General features: G+C 35.0%; 2 protein-coding genes across 4 annotated transcripts; both read left to right on the top strand.

Annotated features, from left to right (window-relative positions):
- Positions 1-274: 274 nt before the first annotated feature.
- On the top strand, positions 275-2519 carry LOC123681668 (putative mediator of RNA polymerase II transcription subunit 26). Its single transcript, XM_045619905.1, has 2 exons — positions 275-640; positions 695-2519. The coding sequence occupies exons 1-2, from the start codon at positions 478-480 to the stop codon at positions 2314-2316; spliced, it is 1785 nt and encodes a 594-aa protein (XP_045475861.1). The 5' UTR covers positions 275-477; the 3' UTR covers positions 2317-2519.
- Positions 2520-2890: 371 nt separating this feature from the next.
- On the top strand, positions 2891-11609 carry LOC123681667. 3 transcript variants are annotated; one of them, XM_045619901.1, is made up of 4 exons: positions 2891-3051; positions 3119-3267; positions 8632-8831; positions 8884-11609. In XM_045619901.1, exons 1-4 carry the CDS (start codon positions 3034-3036, stop codon positions 11601-11603), a joined length of 3087 nt encoding a protein of 1028 aa, XP_045475857.1. In that variant the 5' UTR covers positions 2891-3033; the 3' UTR covers positions 11604-11609. The 3 variants fall into 3 exon arrangements, with proteins under 3 accessions (XP_045475857.1, XP_045475858.1, XP_045475859.1); XM_045619902.1 differs by lacking the exon at positions 2891-3051 and adding exons at positions 5740-5839; positions 5893-8542 and having other exon boundaries at positions 3129-3267; positions 8632-9026; XM_045619903.1 differs by lacking the exons at positions 2891-3051; positions 8632-8831; positions 8884-11609 and adding exons at positions 5740-5839; positions 5893-8624 and having other exon boundaries at positions 3129-3267.
- The last annotated feature ends 8121 nt before the right edge of the window (positions 11610-19730 follow it).

The raw sequence follows: 19730 nt of genomic DNA on the forward strand, positions 1-19730 counted from the left end.
TGATAACCGCTTTTTTTACTTCATCATGTTAACAATTTTTTTTAAGATGATGTATCATTGCGAATATATTGAAAATTTGTACTTGATGAATCCAAATTGTGGTGAACCATTTGTATCTCAAAGGATTATTAGAATTGAAAATAAAATGTAACTTTATAAATATTTAAAATAGATTTCCATCAATTAAAGACTGAAACAAATATAGAATGTTATGTGCACGGTAATTCAGTTCTTTCTATGTTGAAATATCAATATATTTTCTGCTCTGCGTTGACACATGTCAAAGAGGTTTCATATGTCACTGTTGTTTTGGTTCGAAATTGATAGTATACCACTTCGAAAAGCTAACTTTTCTTCGAAGTAAAAATGACTAAAGGATATATTATAAATCCTAAGCTATAACTTTGAAAGTAAATAAATGTGCCGGGATAAACGGAAACTAGTAACGACGTTAAATTCATCGTTTTCTTTCGTAATATGGAAGAAACCACAAACGAAGAATTTCAAGAAGCTTTGAACATCTCAGACAGTGAATATCATGACGCAGAAGCTGATAAAAATATCTGTGAGAACCGCAGATCATGGTCTAGTAACACACGACAAACGCATACTGTTTCACAATTCCTTTCAGAAGAAACTGGTAAGAGCCAAATCTACAGCAATAAAATGAGACTGATTCTGTAATTTTTGATAGAGAAATATTTTGCAATGCTAAAATCTGGAAGTTCAAACTTTGTCGAATCTGCGAATAATGGAGCATCATTGATGACTCATAAGGAAACGAAAGATGCTGAAAAATTTGATGGAAATGGTGATGTTTCGAAGGAAGCAATACTAGAGGCCATCCTCAATGAAAAGAGCTTGAAGAGGATATATTTCGATGAAAAATGTATACCAAATAATAATAACGAATATTCTGATTGTTCTGAAGAGACCAAGGAAAAAATCAACTTGTGGAGTTACATAAACCAACTTCCAAATACGACGGTACATAGTGATAATGACGAATTTTCTGATGGGGATAACACTTTGAACACCATTGATGAAGAAGTGAAGGAACTTGAGTTGGAAATTCAGCAAATGTTTGACACGCCTATCTTCCAGATAGCTGAACCTGTACCCTTGCAACAGGAACCTAAGTCATCAGGAGGAATGATTAAAGTTTCGAATACTCAAGTACCATGTAAAAGAAAAATATCACCATTACCAATTAAACATAATGTTGAGACAAGGTCAAATCAATCTTTCCGAACAGCATATAATGATGATGAGACAATGAAATATCCTGAGACTGATTTGGAAAACTTCAACATGAGTCAATCAACCATAGATCAACAAGATGTAGCATCTGAAAAGCAATCATCTGATTCAGAGGATACAGTCACATTAGTGAAGAATGGTTCATTGAAAATCCACCCCGTAAATTCAATAGAAGTAATTCCTAAATCGATAGAAACACAAAAAATGGACTTGAAAAAAATCAACATCGTTGAAAATCTTCTTCGGGCAAATACCCTCCTTGAAAACTCGAACTTCTTTGAGAAAGAAGAATCGAAAACCTTTAATACTCGTAAAAACAAATCGAAGCCTAAAATTTCACAAGAATTCAGGAAGGTACGGTCGTATACTGTCAACACGGAGAGCGTTAAAAAAGTACATAAGAATACTTCCAAAAGTTTTCACTTTGATGAGCACTCTCGATCACATATGAGTATGAAAGCAAGCCCAAAAATAGAGAAAAAGATGAAAATTGATGCCAAGAGAAAACCAGAAACAAGCAAATCCAAGAAAAATAATAAAGGAATTAACACACCAAATATAAGAAGGAGGAATTTCTGTTGTCAGAAAATAGGCGCTTTCATAGAGTCGGCAAATTTCTGTTCCATTTCTCTGACTTTAGAATCTGTGCATGAAGATGTCAGAAAAAATGAATTGATGAATTCGCTTAAGGAATATTTCTGGCTGACAAAATCAGATATGGAAAAGAGTTTGATACAATTAGTTATACTATGCATGGGAAATAATTTTCAAGAAATCGCAATTTCGAATGAAAATTTCAGATTGTACTGTCAGAACGAATTTTCATCCAATTCTATGCCTGAAAATGAAGAAAAAGCTGAAAATAGTGACAAAGATTCCTTCAAATCTAATTTAGTTAGTCAACCATTATACATCGAAACAATTCTCAGTCAAAGTCAAGTGAACCGATTAGAATTTGAATCAAAAAATCAAAGCTCGAATAAAATTCAGAATGCATCGCAGAATGCAAGTACGAAAGAGGTAAAATCTTGTATTAAAGAGGAAGAACTGAACTGATCCAGAATGTAATTCAAATAAGATCAAACAATTGTTCAGAACGTTCTCATTATCGTCAATTACACTTCGAAAACTTATTGGACACATCCATCTCAGTTCAATTAAAAAAAAAATGTAATTATTTGAACCATTGGAACGAGGCCAACTAATATTCCTAGTACAAATTTTGTTTATACTTAGTGCAAATATAATCATCGTACTTATATAGTATTTTCGTGGTTAATGTTTACTTTACACAAAGAGCAAAATAACCATTTGCTCCACTAATATCAAAATATATCTAAAATTGACTGGATTCATAAGTGTCTTAACATATTAACTCTATTGCATTTATTGTAAATATGTCAAAAACCTGATCTCTTCATCTTTTCATTGAAATTCATCAATTTTCAGACATGCTTCATAATATTAATATAAAAGAAGATACAACAGAAAATGGAGGAAAATATGAAAAAATATCCAATTTTAATAACTTCAAAATTTCAGATATCTACTAATGATAGAAAATATATATAATGATAGAAAATATTTTAAGTAATTTTATTACTTAGTCTTTATTTCGGACCTTTACTGTTAATAGTTGCAATAACCTCCGTTGATATCGAATTTACCTCTGGCCTCTGACAGCTGTCAGAAATTTAATCCAAATTTCATGTCTAATTCTCTCCTTCTAAATTATTTGCACTAACCGGTTTCCAATACTCCTGAGTATGAAGAATGAAAAGTTTGCTATCTGTGAGTATTAAGGAATCACAAGAAATCGTAGTGCAGAATGATATCACGAATCCTTCTTTATTTTCAGGATAAAACCAACGAAAAACATCCCAAAGCCGTATCACACCTAAACAGTGTTTTTCAAACGTTATTTTCAACCGTGAATATTGATGAAGTGCAATTTATACCATTGAAGTGTGATTTTGGGAAAGCAAACCCCGTCCAATTAATTGAAAGGTATTTTTGAGTACTTATCTACGTAATACACCAGATCATACTATGAAAAGGTCATTTTGAAATATGGGAAAAATCATAATGAAAACCAAGCACTATTTTCAAAAAATTGCGCCTGTATACAGTCTGTGGTCTCCAAGAATGTATTTGGCGAATTAATGATCAGCGCAAAGCTCCAAACTTGATATCAGTGTTTCTGTATAGAACTTAAAATTTTTATTTTATATTGTTTTTTTTAAGTTGAATCAGTTTAAAATCTCGCAAAGAAAACACCCTATGGAAAACTGTTCCAGAATAAAAAGCTGATAGTTTTCAGGGAGAAGTGCACTTATGCTACAAACTCTTCCATTTCCTTCACCCTTCGAAATACAAAAGAAATACGAAAATTTTGTAGGAACACATTTTCACGATTCGTCACAACTGGTTCTGCAATTGAATTTGAATTTTCCGTCCTGCGCATAAAGATAGACACCTGGACAGATTTCTACTAGAAACAAAAATAAAAGAGATACATTTCAAAACTTTTTTTCTCTTTGAATTGATACAAACTTTTCGAATAATAAGTATTTGAACCAAAAACAAATAATTTCCCATTTCCAAATTATCAATGACAATACATGTACTGAAAACAAACAGTTCAGCACGAGACGTCAGAATTTCATGTAAATGATAATGGAATAGATACGTTATTAGGGTCGTTAAGACTGAAAATTTCATTTCGATTACAAAGTAGTCTATGACGATTTGGTCATACAAAACATTCGTATGTTTTGCAGTAAATTACGAATATGCATTTGAAATTCAAAGGTGACCTACTCCCCCCAAAGATGGTGAAAATGGAAGAGATTATAGCATTAGTGGACTACCCCCTCAAAACCATCAACTTTTTATTGGAAACATTTTTCCGTGAGATGTTTCCTTTTCGAGATTATAAAATGATTCAACTTGGAAAAATTACCTGGTTTACTTGCAAAATTTCAACTCAGCCGGATCTTTGTTCCAGATTTTTTTTTTGCTTTCTTGCTTGAATTTTCTATGATTTCGATGATCAACATGAATTGCATGAAGCTTTTGATAGTCAATACAAATATACAACCAAAATGGCAGTTCTATAATCACAAAAAATTGGATAGTTTCTTTCGATATTCTTTTTGAATTTGTTATGGTTGTGGTTAAGCTTTCGGTAAAAATTCCAAAAGAAACTTGAAATTGTTTTTCTATATACAGGCAAAATTTCAAACCTATGGATCTGTAAAACGGAAATATTGGGAATTTTTTTCAAATCTTCTCCTTGAATTTTCCATGGTTTTGATGATGAGATCAGCTAGAATTTTTATGAGGATATAAAATTGTTATTCAAATATTTTTATATCAACACCCAAGTTTTCATTTATGTCGGTTTTTGTGGTCAGAATATTGGTAATTTTTCTTTCCATATTATTCTTTAATTTTCTATGGTTTTGATTAAGTGATTAACATGAAATTGTGCACGAGGTTTTGTATCGCCATTTCACTTCCAAATGTGAGTTTTGATTCCATCGAACCTGAAGTTTTAAAATTAATAAGAACATAAAATTTCGAACATCCATATTTACGGAACCCCTAGTCGGATTTTTTCCATTAATATACTGAACCGCGGCATTTCAGGTCCAAACTCACCCTGAAAATTTCAAGCCTCTAGGTCCTTCCATTCAAAAGTTTAGGATTCGTTATCATTGAGTCAAAACTTGAAAATTTTTAAAGCCCAAAAATAACAGACATTTCAATAGCCTAGCCTTATATGCTTCATAGGTGAGGGAAGAATGTACAACTATCCAAATTTTGCTAAGTGCAAAAAGATGACACTTGCATTATTTATCACGTAACAGTTGTAGTTAATGATGCAGACAATATTTTGTTATTTAAGTCGCCGACAATGCTTCAGTCATGGTATGAACCGGTGTATTGAACCTTACTACTACAAATGATAAACAGGATCGATAAATTTATCTTTACTGCAAAAGCCATTGTATTTCAACTAAAAATGATACTTAACACATTCACTCTACTGAAAAAAAATATCAATTCCTACAAATTAAATAGGTATTCAGTCGAACCTGCTTGAAGTAATGAACGTTTTATATCATATTAACAAACATTATCCAAAAAATTCCTCCATAATATTACACCCAAGGAGTATGATTCTCCATAATCTATATTAGGTACAGTTATATGCTATTTCTGGAAATTCTCATTCCTTGAACTTCCACTGTATGGAATATATAGAATGAACACTTTTTATTATCTTAAAAATTAAAACTGAAAACAACAAATATTCTTTACATAAATCCTCAACAACAAATTTCATGTCTGGTCGTGTATATGGAATTCGCTATATCTATCCCAATATACCGATATTGATTCAGCCCTTCATATTAAAGTAGTGACGTCGAACAGATGAATATTAGTGTTTCTGATGCTTAAAAAATATTCCAGCCCAATTTTTATACTATCTCACCTTCACTCAGGAGTTATGGAACCTGAAATATAACAATGTCCAGAATCTTAGAGCAATTTCTGGAGAAGAAACTCAACGGTAAGAATCCATCAATTGAATGGCCAACGACCTTATATATTTTTCATTGATAGAATACAGAAGAAAGTCGAAAACTATACTGATTGTTTACAAATGTCGATACGATGGAATGAAGAAATCAAGAGCACATAAGACAAAGAAAATTATCAGAAACGTTTACAAAGTCCACGACTTCGTCGATACCAGAAGTTCAAAGAATGATTTACATTGTGCTGAAAAGTACAGCAACGATGTCCTGGATGAAATTCTTGAAACATGGTCGAGTTCATCAAGAACAGATATTTCGAACATATTTGACGAATCTTGTGAATCAAATTCAGATTTTATCGACATGGATGATGATCAGATCAGTTCTTCATCAGAGCACGACGTAAATTTTCCTTACAGCGATCCGAAGAGAATAGTGCCACTTCTTTATTGGAATATAGAAACAGAATACACAAAACAAACATTGGAAGAAGAATGTGATAAGAATTGCAAGAGGAAGAAAAAGCCAAAACTTGATCCCATCCATCTGGATACTATATCACGATTGAGGTTGCAAAGTTTCATCAGGAGTTTATGTGAAGATAGGTGTAACTCTAAGCTATGTCAACCGGACCCAGATGAAGGTAAAAAGTCTTCTAGTAAACTACGGAAGAAGCGAAAAGATAAAAAGTGTTGTAAGCTCAAGAAAGATACATCAATGGTGTCTTTTCATATAACAGTGCCAAAACAAACCAAATCTGTGTTACTGAAGAATGATGATCTGAATACAAAAAAACCAACGAAATGTCAGGGCAGAAAAAATGACGACTCGACAAAATGTAAGAATTGTCCTTATTTCAAAAAAGATATCAATATTGAATCTGAACCTTCGAATGGAGGCTGTACTATACCAGATCCAGCCAATTTAACCTTCCAGGTGGGGAATCAAACGATAACAATAACCATGAGAAATGCATGTAACAATATTGATGAACAACAAAAACCAAACACACCTCTTACACCACAAAAATTGAAAGAAGACTACGGTAACAGCGAAGGAATAAAGAAATGTTGTGCACATACCGTTCACAAAGAGAACACTCAAGGCAATTATGCGAAAGAAAAGAAATGTGACTGTCTACAAAAATTGGAAAAGAGTATGAAAAGGGAGCTTCAGAATTGCAGGGTTCCCCAGTTGAATCATGATGATGGATCAGTTAATAAAATAAGAGTATGTAAATGTCAACAAAACAAACCGAAAGCACAACAACAAGTTTATGAATCTGGTGATAGAAACGGTAAGAGTTGTACATGTAAATTGAAAGCGATGAAAAACGACATTGAATCAAAAAGATCCGAAGACTCTGAAGAAATTGAAGTAATTGAGTTATCCGGCAAAAATTACCCTCGGTGCGTGAAAATTTGTCTGGAACCCGGACCAGAAAATGGCAATGAAGTTCAAGAGGAGGAACCAAGACCAAGAAACGACGTCAAATCGTGTGGGTGCAAATTATGTACAGCACGGAGAAACGCGGAGATGCAGAGGGAGATGGAAAACAATACTCCTAAGAAATCTCATAAGTGCCAGTGTAAAGATGCAAGCATGAATTTTAACAGACCAAAGGCCAACGACAAGAGTTGCGATTGCTCCAGACCTCCGGAAAAAAAGAGCTGCAATTGCCCGAAGTCGCAAAAGAAGCAACCAGAAAAAGTGAACAAATGTTGTCAGTGCCATCAGGACCAGGACAAAAACACTCAAGTCGAGATGACCAAGGATCAGTCTACAGAACCGAAAGAAATAACCGAAGGTGTATTAGCGAAGGAGGAAACAACTGAGTTGAATGAGGAAAATACCGAACCAAAAAGAAAGTCTGTCGAAGAAACATACGCGGTTAGTACGGAAATCTCAAGCAGAAGATCTTCCAAAGCATCATCCGTCAAAGAATCTGATACTGAGATGAAGGACAAGAGTTGCTCATGCTGTATTTGCGACAACGAAACAGACGAAGATTCCGATTCAGAATGTGGTTGTGGAAGCATACACGAAGACTATGAAGATGCAGAGGTATTTCCCACCTGTGGCAAAAACTACAACGAACGAAGCGAACGAGAACAATCTTGTAAGTGTGAAACAGGATCAGAAAAGATAATTCATATAAAGCCAATACTTAGAAACTGCAAAAAAGTAGATAAACCGAGATCAGAAAAACGTTCGTGTACATATGAATCATGCGACAATGACGATACTGAATTAACACAGAAAACATCGCCAAATAGAAATAAAGACAGGTGTTTAAAAAAAAAGTTTTCATCCACGGAAGATATGATCGAATGCGAATGTGAAGAATTTGAACAGCTTATCGAAGAACTGGAGGAATACTGCCGGATTAAATGCGCTTCAAACAGTCCGACAACATCAGCCGAGGAACCTGTTTTTATGGTTCAAAGAGATAGGTGCAAGAGCCCTACCTTCCACATAGGTACTACTCTATCAAAACGAACGAGGAAGATGTTGGAAAGGAAAGGTCTTGTTTTTGCAACCCAGAACGTAGAAGTTAATCCCAAGATATATAACAACCCAGAATCTAAATCAGATATTCAATACTGTTATCCTAGGGTAACATCCTGCAAACTAAGCGATCAAAGATTAAGAAGAAGAGAGAGAATGAGATCTCAAAGCAGAAAATCTCGCATCGAAGAGATAATAGGTTTTGTTCTACCGTAGTCTTATTAAAAGTAGGTGGTTTTTCGGTTTCGGTAACTGATTCCTGATCCCATCTTGATAATTATGTCTGTAGCTTTAGCTAACACGAAAAATTTTCCAGAGGAGTTTCACTGTGCTCAGTCGGATTTGAACATGTCGGTAAAGAATCCCACGCCTGTACTTCTAAACGTCAGAATAAAATAACTCCTGAATCGAGCAACGACTCGATAGAAGATGAGAATGTTGTCTCCCACCCAAATGACAATCTGTTCGATGTAAAAAGGAATCCGAGGAAAAGTACCAGCAAGAACTTAGCCATCGGTAAGGACCATGTAAATACGAAAAGATGTTAACTAATTGCTCTGATTATTAGATGGAATCCTATCGACCCAAGGAGCACCAAAATATGGACGGATATGTGAGCCTTATCTGAACAAATACAATGAAAACACGCAGAACCGAATTAACCTGAAGAAAAGTGTTTTTCTCATACCAGCCTTACTGGAGAAAATTGAAATGAGGCCTCCCTCATCTAGTAAGAGATCGAAGGACCCAAATTCTAATATTTCGAGGACTGATGACATAAGCTGGGACTCTATTCTCTCGCCCGTCTTACAAGGACGGGCAGAAATACATCCACGACAAAGCAGGATATCACAGAAACCAACCAGAAAGAAGCAGCACGAAAGGCATGCTGAAATTAACAGGCAGAATCTGAATTTTGACCGGGATGGTGCGACCTTCCAGCATTTATTGGGCAGGGTTGAAAAATCTTCAGAGCGTATAGTGAGGAGTATCACCGTGCGTAGCATGGAATCCGTGAAACGAATATCAGTTACCAATAAAAAATTGATCGTGAAGGTTTTTGAGAAATATCTGTCGGAAGTTCTAGATTGCGACGCAAAATTGCTTTTAGGCAAAAAAAACCTCGCGCTTGCTAGTTACGAAGATTACCTCATGCCTACAGGCAATATGACCTACTTCTTCAACATTAAGCATCCTTTCGGGACTTATACATTTCCGGTACTCGTTCAAGATTGTCCAGCTGGAAAAAGACCGAGTATCACTCCAGAATGCGGAGATAAGCAAACACTGCAAACACTTATGGACAAAAAACTGAGGTGCAATTGTAAAGAGAAGAATGCTTGTTGTCACTGCCAGCAGCTCAAAGCACAACTTACCGAAAACAAAAGGGGTAGTAGCGTAAAAGACGACAAGACTTTGAAAAACATCCTGAAACCAACCGAGATGAAAATGAGCAGTGGATGTGCTTGCAGTCAACCATTATCAGTGCAAAAAAATATCGAACAAGCCGCGGCAAATATGGAACCTCAAGCATCTTCGTTGGTAAGTGGAAATGACATGAAAATGAATAGAAGATGCAACTGTGGAAGGAAGAACTCAACAATGCAAACTATAGGCGAAGGTGAAGCCATGACGAAAACCTGCGACTGTGCCAAGAAATCGAAGAAGAAGAGGAAATCGCGTAGTCGAAGTAGGAGTAAGAGTCGTGGCTCTAAATCAACAAAGCAGAAGTGCGATTGCACTGAGCCGTGCGAGCCCAAAACTCCAGTCTCGGCAGAAGGAGATCAACCTCAGAATAATTGTGCATGTGAACCAGACCTGAAGAATCAAGGCGAAGACGTTGTAACCGTTTGCTGTACGCCGGAACCACCGGCACCTTCCAAACCTCGGTGTCCCTGTGCATGCAGGGAATTGATGAAATCTTCGAAACAAACGGAGGATAAGAAAGCGTGTGCATGCCAACCAAAATCCAAGACGATGAAGAACTCGACAGGCGATGATTGTGGCTTATGTGGCGATAGATCGGAATTATCTCGTGGGTGTGATGCTGATGAAGACATGTCCATGTCCACCTTCGGTTCTTCGGATTTCGAGAAGATCGCCGGCATCCTCAAAGACACAAGAGACAGCATTCTGAACCAGAAAGGCAATGACAAGCTTTTATCCAATATCAGATGTTTCAGAAACAGCAGTGGCATCATATGTCAATCTGAGGTCGTTGGATGTTCAACTACCGATGATAAAACTGGAAAATGTACTACCAACACAATAGAGATAAGAATAAAATATCCCAACAGGAAATCAGATAGAAGCAAAGAGAAATCATGCGCGTGTACCAACACAGATTATACTAAGCCCGTTGGAAAAAGAGATGAAAGTTTGATCGATGAGGCTAATTATTGCACTTTCGTCAAGAAGTTGCCTCAAAAAAATTCTTGCTGCGAGGCCAAACCAACCAGGTCGGATTTGTCGATGCTGTTAGATTCATTTGCTAGAAAAGAGCCGGTGGTTTGTCAGACTACACAGTGCGTAAGATCGAATAGTAATGTAGACGTCGACACCAGAAGAAATTCGAGACCTTCTGGAGATGGTAGAACTCTTTCTTTTGCGTGCTGCCAACAAACCGATGATGTCGGAGTGTGTACATTGAGACGTGATTCTATACCTTGTCAGGATAGTACTTGCGCTGCTTCAGACACGAATAAGAAAGATATTAAGTGCATATTCAAGAGGGAAAAATCAATCGATGAAAATGATTCGTGTTGTCCCCAAACAAAATCTTCGGATTCCCTTGACACATGGGCTTTCATAGATGAACCGGAAAACTTGCAAACGGGAAGTTGTGTAAAAGAAAGCTGTATGCGTCTAGTGAAGCGTCCAACTGAGATTGTTAAAAAACGCGAGTCGGCAGTCGAATGCGATGTTAAAAGCAGCTGCGTAAGACAAAAGATCTTCGAAAAACTCTATCCTAACATGAAACAACCTTGTCGTATCCCCTCCAAAAAAGGCCTAACCAACGGAACGCCCACAAAGAAAAAACCATCATCGTCAACGGTGCGTCGAAATAGCGGAAGTCGAACGGAAACAACTTCAAAAAAGAACACACCATCATCCTCTAAAGTAGCTCTAAATAAATCTTCCTCGAAAAATATAACTGCCAACAAGAGCAAACCAGCTTGTAGCAAGGATAATCTGAGGGCGAAAAAAAGAGATACGATGAAATTAGATGCGTTCGATCAGAATATTTTAGCGCATGCGCTGGATACTTTTCTAAAAAGAGAAAAGTAGAACACGTTGTGATTTGTCCAATTTCATCGCAGATATTTCATCAATTTTTTTTTCACAGTCCACTCACGAACAAAGATATGGAGGATGAAGAGGAATGCGACCCATTGGAATTAACAAGCACAAGTGACGTGACGCTTTGTTCGGAGGAAGAGCCGGAAGACGTTGATTCTGAAAGTTCGTCTTCTGAAGAGTCGTCAAGTCCGGAAATTCCGGTGGAAAAAAACCCTTACAATAACTCGTTTCTTGTCTACTACCTGAATTGCACCAACAGAACATTCAGGGATTGCGGGTGTTCGGGTTGCCGTCCAACCTGGGGCCAATGTGCCGGACCGACTTGCTACCCTCGATGTTGTCCTTGTTACAACAAGCACTTCAAGTGTTGTCTTCCTGCAATAATTAATAAGCCGAGACCTTACTGCACATTGCCAGTCAAAAAATGCCAGCCTCAGACCTATATCGCTAACAGTATGCCACCATTGAAGAAGAAACCGAGAAGACGTAGAGTTGTTGAAAAGGTTATGTCGAGGGTGAAAGCCGTGGTTCAACAAGCGCCTCCACCAAAAGTCGAGCGTGAAACAGAAGTTGAGCCATATTTCTGCTCCGGTGCACCTGAGCTACAAAGCCAAAGACAAACACAAACTTCTATCCCTGTGGTGAAACTGCTGGGTAAGAGAAAGACCATCATGGTTGAAACGCCAGTTCCTATTAAACCACCCTGTCTGAGAGTTCTTCTAAGAGGTGCATTCGATGCGATTTGCTCAACTGTTGACGAAGAACGCCAGCACAAAAGCACTATTGGTTGTAATTTCAGGCAACTATGCAAATGTACAAATTCTTATATTGAACGTGAAATGATCGTGGGTGGATTCATCGAAGGAAATGGTGAAGGTTTTAATAGAGGTGGAATGGGAAATATGGAAGGTATTGAAGGTATAGATGCCGAGGGTAGAATGTATGGGAACTTAGGAACCGAGGAATTGGAGTGTCCTTGTCTTACTGTAGGGTGTAAAGGTTCTTGTGGTTATCAGAAAGATGGAAGACGTATAGCGGGAATGCCTGATACTCCTAGAGGAGCCCCTTGCGTAGAAGAATGTAAATTTTACAATTCTGGGGAAGAAACTGTAGAGGTAATAATAGAACAAGTACCGCAGATAAGAGAAGCAGATTTGGTTGATATGATTGAGACAGAGTAGAACGAAACCCGAAAACCGAAACTATCAGTTATCACCATGTCCTAAAAAATAAATTCAATTCGATCCAAATCAGAGTTTTATTGAATTAGTAATTATTGTAATTGTTTGAGGATGTGCACTTGAACACTTTGAACATATTTTAAAACTACTCACATAACAGTGTGCTTACTTAAACTTCAACTAGGTACATATAATCGCAATAAAATTGGAAACTGTGAATCTGCACTATGCTGATGCTGTTATACAATTCAAAATAGTACCTACCCGAAATTTTTCTGAAATTTTCTACTTGCCAGATTATACCCAGTTACTGGTTGTAACAATAGATGGTGTTGATCCATGAAAATGTTCTTGATATTTTCACATACGTTTGTATCTTGATTTATCAGAATATCAGTTCAAATATGAACGTGAATTAAATTTGTTCGAAACTTCGAATACAATTTCCAACCTTCTACAGGGTGTCACAAATTCGATGCTCACTGAAAGCACCTCTCTTAGACTCATAGAAAAATCTTGAAGGCACCCTGATATCTTTTCTCAAAATAAGAAGATATCAGAAAGCCGATCATAGATATCATGATTCGTTCTCGAGTTCAGGGCGTTTCTGGGAAATAACTTCAAATGACTTGCTCAATATTCCACTTGAGTGAAGAGTTCGGTCAACGGCAGTTTGGTGCGGAAAAGTACCACTTTCCGCACTTTTTAGGAAAATAACTTTTATTTATTTCGAGATTCAACTCATTTTGTGTCAATTGTAGGAATTGTAAGCAAGTCATTTATAGAACACCAACTTTCCTTCATATCTGTGAAACGGTATTTAATTTCTTTGATCTGTTGTGAGTATCATATAAAGTATGAAAATTATTGGACGGAATGTTTTGGATTTTTTTGCACGATAGAACAACTTATTTTAGTCACCACATTTATTGCTAGATCGATAGATTATTTTTACTGGTTGCTAAGATAAACAGAACGATCACCGAACGGTAAGAGAGAATGTCTGAATATTCATTAAAATAATGAATGAATTCACAAACAATTTAAATTCAATTCGTCAATCGTCGAACGAAATCAGCTAGAAAAACTTTTTCATTGATTTGGCTGTCTTTTACTTGAATCCATTTCTTGAAAGTCTTCTATCTTTGGTATCAGCATCAAGCAGGATATGTACGTCGAAATCGAACCATAACAGTCTGAACTTTCCGAACTCAATTAAGAAGAACAAGATCTGAAGTGGTGATCCAAAAATTTTACTTCACGATAGATTGGTGGTGTAGGATCAGAGAAACAGGAAAATTATACTCTATTAGTTCACCGACATAATGTATTTAATTGTATATATGGGGTTTAAAGGATAAATAAACATTATTATTACATTATTAATACACTTCTTAATTCATATTAAAAGTGTCTCATTTTGATCAACATAAAAGGGTCCAATTATAAAAGTTTAATGAGTCTTCTTGATGAAGGATATTTAATATAAATCAAATAATTTGACAACTTTGTGTCTAATCCTTCACAATAATATATCTGTATGATATATTCAGTTTATTTTTGTCTTGGAATATATTCCAATTCTAAAAATGACAAATTTAATAATCAACCAAAAGAAAAATTCAAAATGACTAAAACTGTACAAATTGAGTAAACGGTTAATAAATTGAACAACTAAATTAACATAAAGACAGACGTACGTTTCGGAATTTTTGTATTTAATAATACAATTTTTCCTCATCAGTGCCTTATAGTACAACGGAATTATTAAATTTACAAACTTACCACGTGTATATCTACCTCAACAAAATTGCAAGTAAGAAACTACTAACTAACCGTAACGGTTGCTTTTGTGAGGATTCACAGAACAAGCCATTACTTAAGGTAGTCATAGATTTCTTCATTGTTATTCTTTTGAAATACATATACACATCGACATTTACAATTGAATAAACAATTTCAGAAATTCTAAATTTATCAATTGGTTGATACTGACTCTCTAATCAATAAATGATTACATCAAATTATAAAAGTTTAATGAGTCTTCTTGATGAAGGATATTTAATATAAATCAAATAATTTGACAACTTTGTGTCTAATCCTTCACAATAATATATCTGTATGATATATTCAGTTTATTTTTGTCTTGGAATATATTCCAATTCTAAAAATGACAAATTTAATAATCAACCAAAAGAAAAATTCAAAATGACTAAAACTGTACAAATTGAGTAAACGGTTAATAAATTGAACAACTAAATTAACATAAAGACAGACGTACGTTTCGGAATTTTTGTATTTAATAATACAATTTTTCCTCATCAGTGCCTTATAGTACAACGGAATTATTAAATTTACAAACTTACCACGTGTATATCTACCTCAACAAAATTGCAAGTAAGAAACTACTAACTAACCGTAACGGTTGCTTTTGTGAGGATTCACAGAACAAGCCATTACTTAAGGTAGTCATAGATTTCTTCATTGTTATTCTTTTGAAATACATATACACATCGACATTTACAATTGAATAAACAATTTCAGAAATTCTAAATTTATCAATTGGTTGATACTGACTCTCTAATCAATAAATGATTACATCAAATTATAAAAGTTTAATGAGTCTTCTTGATGAAGGATATTTAATATAAATCAAATAATTTGACAACTTTGTGTCTAATCCTTCACAATAATATATCTGTATGATATATTCAGTTTATTTTTGTCTTGGAATATATTCCAATTCTAAAAATGACAAATTTAATAATCAACCAAAAGAAAAATTCAAAATGACTAAAACTGTACAAATTGAGTAAACGGTTAATAAATTGAACAACTAAATTAACATAAAGACAGACGTACGTTTCGGAATTTTTGTATTTAATAATACAATTTTTCCTCATCAGTGCCTTATAGTACAACGGAATTATTAAATTTACAAACTTACCACGTGTATATCTACCTCAACAAAATTGCAAGTAAGAAACTACTAACTAACCGTAACGGTTGCTTTTGTGAGGATTCACAGAACAAGCCATTACTTAAGGTAGTCATAGATTTCTTCATTGTTATTCTTTTGAAATACATATACACATCGACATTTACAATTGAATAAACAATTTCAGAAATTCTAAATTTATCAATTGGTTGATACTGACTCTCTAATCAATAAATGATTACATCAAATTATAAAAGTTTAATGAGTCTTCTTGATGAAGGATATTTAATATAAATCAAATAATTTGACAACTTTGTGTCTAATTTTTCTTTTGGTTGATTATTAAATTTGTCATTTTTAGAATTGGAATATATTCCAAGACAAAAATAAACTGAATATATCATACAGATATATTATTGTGAAGGATTAGACACAAAGTTGTCAAATTATTTGATTTATATTAAATATCCTTCATCAAGAAGACTCATTAAACTTTTATAATTTGATGTAATCATTTATTGATTAGAGAGTCAGTATCAACCAATTGATAAATTTAGAATTTCTGAAATTGTTTATTCAATTGTAAATGTCGATGTGTATATGTATTTCAAAAGAATAACAATGAAGAAATCTATGACTACCTTAAGTAATGGCTTGTTCTGTGAATCCTCACAAAAGCAACCGTTACGGTTAGTTAGTAGTTTCTTACTTGCAATTTTGTTGAGGTAGATATACACGTGGTAAGTTTGTAAATTTAATAATTCCGTTGTACTATAAGGCACTGATGAGGAAAAATTGTATTATTAAATACAAAAATTCCGAAACGTACGTCTGTCTTTATGTTAATTTAGTTGTTCAATTTATTAACCGTTTACTCAATTTGTACAGTTTTAGTCATTTTGAATTTTTCTTTTGGTTGATTATTAAATTTGTCATTTTTAGAATTGGAATATATTCCAAGACAAAAATAAACTGAATATATCATACAGATATATTATTGTGAAGGATTAGACACAAAGTTGTCAAATTATTTGATTTATATTAAATATCCTTCATCAAGAAGACTCATTAAACTTTTATAATTTGATGTAATCATTTATTGATTAGAGAGTCAGTATCAACCAATTGATAAATTTAGAATTTCTGAAATTGTTTATTCAATTGTAAATGTCGATGTGTATATGTATTTCAAAAGAATAACAATGAAGAAATCTATGACTACCTTAAGTAATGGCTTGTTCTGTGAATCCTCACAAAAGCAACCGTTACGGTTAGTTAGTAGTTTCTTACTTGCAATTTTGTTGAGGTAGATATACACGTGGTAAGTTTGTAAATTTAATAATTCCGTTGTACTATAAGGCACTGATGAGGAAAAATTGTATTATTAAATACAAAAATTCCGAAACGTACGTCTGTCTTTATGTTAATTTAGTTGTTCAATTTATTAACCGTTTACTCAATTTGTACAGTTTTAGTCATTTTGAATTTTTCTTTTGGTTGATTATTAAATTTGTCATTTTTAGAATTGGAATATATTCCAAGACAAAAATAAACTGAATATATCATACAGATATATTATTGTGAAGGATTAGACACAAAGTTGTCAAATTATTTGATTTATAAAAGGGTCCAATAATTTTGGCGATGTGTGTATATAAGGAGTTTTTCGATCGTCGTTATCAAAGTCTGTCAGCCCCAAATTCGATGCCGAAAAGCTTTTTTTTCGATTTGATTTGTATCTTTCAATTGAAAAATCATTGGATAACATTGAACATGAAAAATAAAAACTTTTCTGAGCGATAATCATTATTGGTGAATATTCATTTTCTCATTTTTCTCCAGGGAGTAAATTCACACAGAAGGAGAGAAATGGGCAGAAAAAAAAGGACGCCTTGTTTCAACGAGGATTGGATAAAGAAACCTAGGACTTACAGAGATTGTAAGGATGAACCAAAAACTCCGTTTTCTTGGTGGTGCAATCCCAGTCGGAAAGGAGGTTATCAATTTCTAGAGGAACATATTTCCCATTCTACAGAAAGGTTCCGTAGAATACCATGGAAACCAACACATCTCGAGAGGAGAGACGATACTTGGCCATACAACTGCGACCCCCTCCGTTGTGCAAATTCTAACTTACCGACATGTTTGCACAAGCTTATCCATGGAGATCAGGTCTGCTTTAAGACACCTTGTTACAAATACCGTCTGAAAGCACCACTCTACGAGCTTCCTGCAAATTTAGGATTTTATCATAAAAAACCAAAGTGTTATTTTCCATTCAAGCCTGTGGAAAAACCCCAGGTCAAGGCCAAGTGTAAAATACATTGCAAAGATCAGCCTAAACCTAAGAGAAAGGAAGATGATTGCCCGTGCACCGTTTTTGCAGGAAACCTTTCAGTCCAAACCAGTCGCAAGGAGTTCAAAGATGCTTGTTGTGATCAGTCAATCAAAGCTCCTTTAGGAATAAACGAGTGTCCATCTTCAGAGTTCGGAGACTTAGAGAAGATTGAACCAAAAACCGATGAAAAGAATTACCTTTTAGAAGCCAGTTATTCATGCCCATTGAAAACTAAAGCTGCTAATAAATCAGGACGAGCCCTAAAAGAAGCATTCAAACATTATCGCAGTTGCCAAGAACTGATTAACGAGAATCGAAAGAAGACCAGTACTGTGAATAGTTCAGAAACGAATCCTTTTCTAAAATACTTACGTTGTTTCGATTTAGAAAAGGAAACTCTGGAATACATCCAAAAATGTTTTTGCGACGCGAAAAAGGAAGAAGAAGAACCATCATCGTACACCAGAACACAACAAAACCCTTCAACCAAAGTACTCTTCTCGAAGAAAGTTGACGAGAAATTCAACGAAGTCACTTCAATCCTAGAAATCTCAGAAAACATCGACGGGAAAATCGGTGAAGATGACATCTTCACATTCGTTATTGAAGGATGTCCGCCAGAATGCATGGATGAAGAAACGAGAAAGCAGTACAAAAACGTGTTGAATAAAAAATTAGGTTGTCTCAAGACAGTCCTAGATACCACTGAAAAAATGAAGATGAGTGAAGATGAATCGAAGGAACAAGAAAAATCCAATGACAACAAGAAACTCTTCACAGAAAAGATCAGACTCATTCAATCCATTATAGAATTAATGGAAAAAATGAAAGCAGCTCTGGATACAACCGACACTAAAACAAATATAGACACACCAGGAGGAAACGTAGATACAATTCTAGAAAAGGGGGGAGATACAGGAAATGTATCCTCGGAAATAACGCCATCATCGAAAGTTGAGTCGGAAAACACCAAAGACCCTGCAGATACTGAAGTGGAAATGACATCAGAAGATGTTGAAAAAAATGTAGGGAAACCTGTTAGTCCATGTAGAAGGCAGATTCGAAGTGTGAAGCGTACATGCGGAATTCGTGAATCAAAACCTGAACCTGTGATCAGGCTGCACGTTAATTTGGATGGAGATCAAGTAGGTTCTGTGCAAGCTTCCGTTGGATATCGTTCCCAATCTGAAGTGTCAGTTCCATTCGATTATCGAACAGTTTGTCCGAATAGGAATATGAGAATCTATACATGTCCGTATCCTTATATGCAAATCGACGACTGTATAAACTGTTTGAAGGCTCTGATCACCACTTACGATCCTTTTTTGTCACCTTACTCACCGACAAGAGACTACGTTTACCCTGAACCATATAGGACGGTGAGAACAAAGAAATGTCTACCTATTCCTGATTGTTTGTGTACCAAAATGCCGAAGAAATTGATTGGTAAAGATGAAAACAAGCCGATTTCGGCGTTACCACTCAAGGGACAACCATGTGAACCTAGGAGTATAATATGTGAAATGAGGAAATGGAAACAGAATTGGACTGGAAGGAGGATGAATTATTGCAATAACACTACGAGGAAAAAGTGTTTATATGGACTCCATTGAGATTAATCATTGTCATTCATTATCATTCATTAATCGCATGAACTA

The sequence above is a fragment of the Harmonia axyridis genome, chromosome 6, assembly GCF_914767665.1.
Source record: "Harmonia axyridis chromosome 6, icHarAxyr1.1, whole genome shotgun sequence".
In the NCBI taxonomy this organism is placed as follows: domain Eukaryota; kingdom Metazoa; phylum Arthropoda; class Insecta; order Coleoptera; family Coccinellidae; genus Harmonia; species Harmonia axyridis.

What these genes read in the sequence shown, in the direction of transcription:
- LOC123681667 (XM_045619901.1), top strand. An exon ending in CCCGTCCAATTAATTGAAAG is followed by an intron (nt 3,268 to 8,631) that starts GTATTTTTGAGT and finishes AAAATTTTCCAG; the next exon opens with AGGAGTTTCACTGTGCTCAG. An exon ending in CAGCAAGAACTTAGCCATCG is followed by an intron (nt 8,832 to 8,883) that starts GTAAGGACCATG and finishes TCTGATTATTAG; the next exon opens with ATGGAATCCTATCGACCCAA.
- LOC123681668 (XM_045619905.1), top strand. Translation starts at nt 478, where the DNA reads ATGGAAGAAACCACAAACGAAGAATTTCAAGAAGCTTTGAACATCTCA. An exon ending in ATTCCTTTCAGAAGAAACTG is followed by an intron (nt 641 to 694) that starts GTAAGAGCCAAA and finishes AATTTTTGATAG; the next exon opens with AGAAATATTTTGCAATGCTA.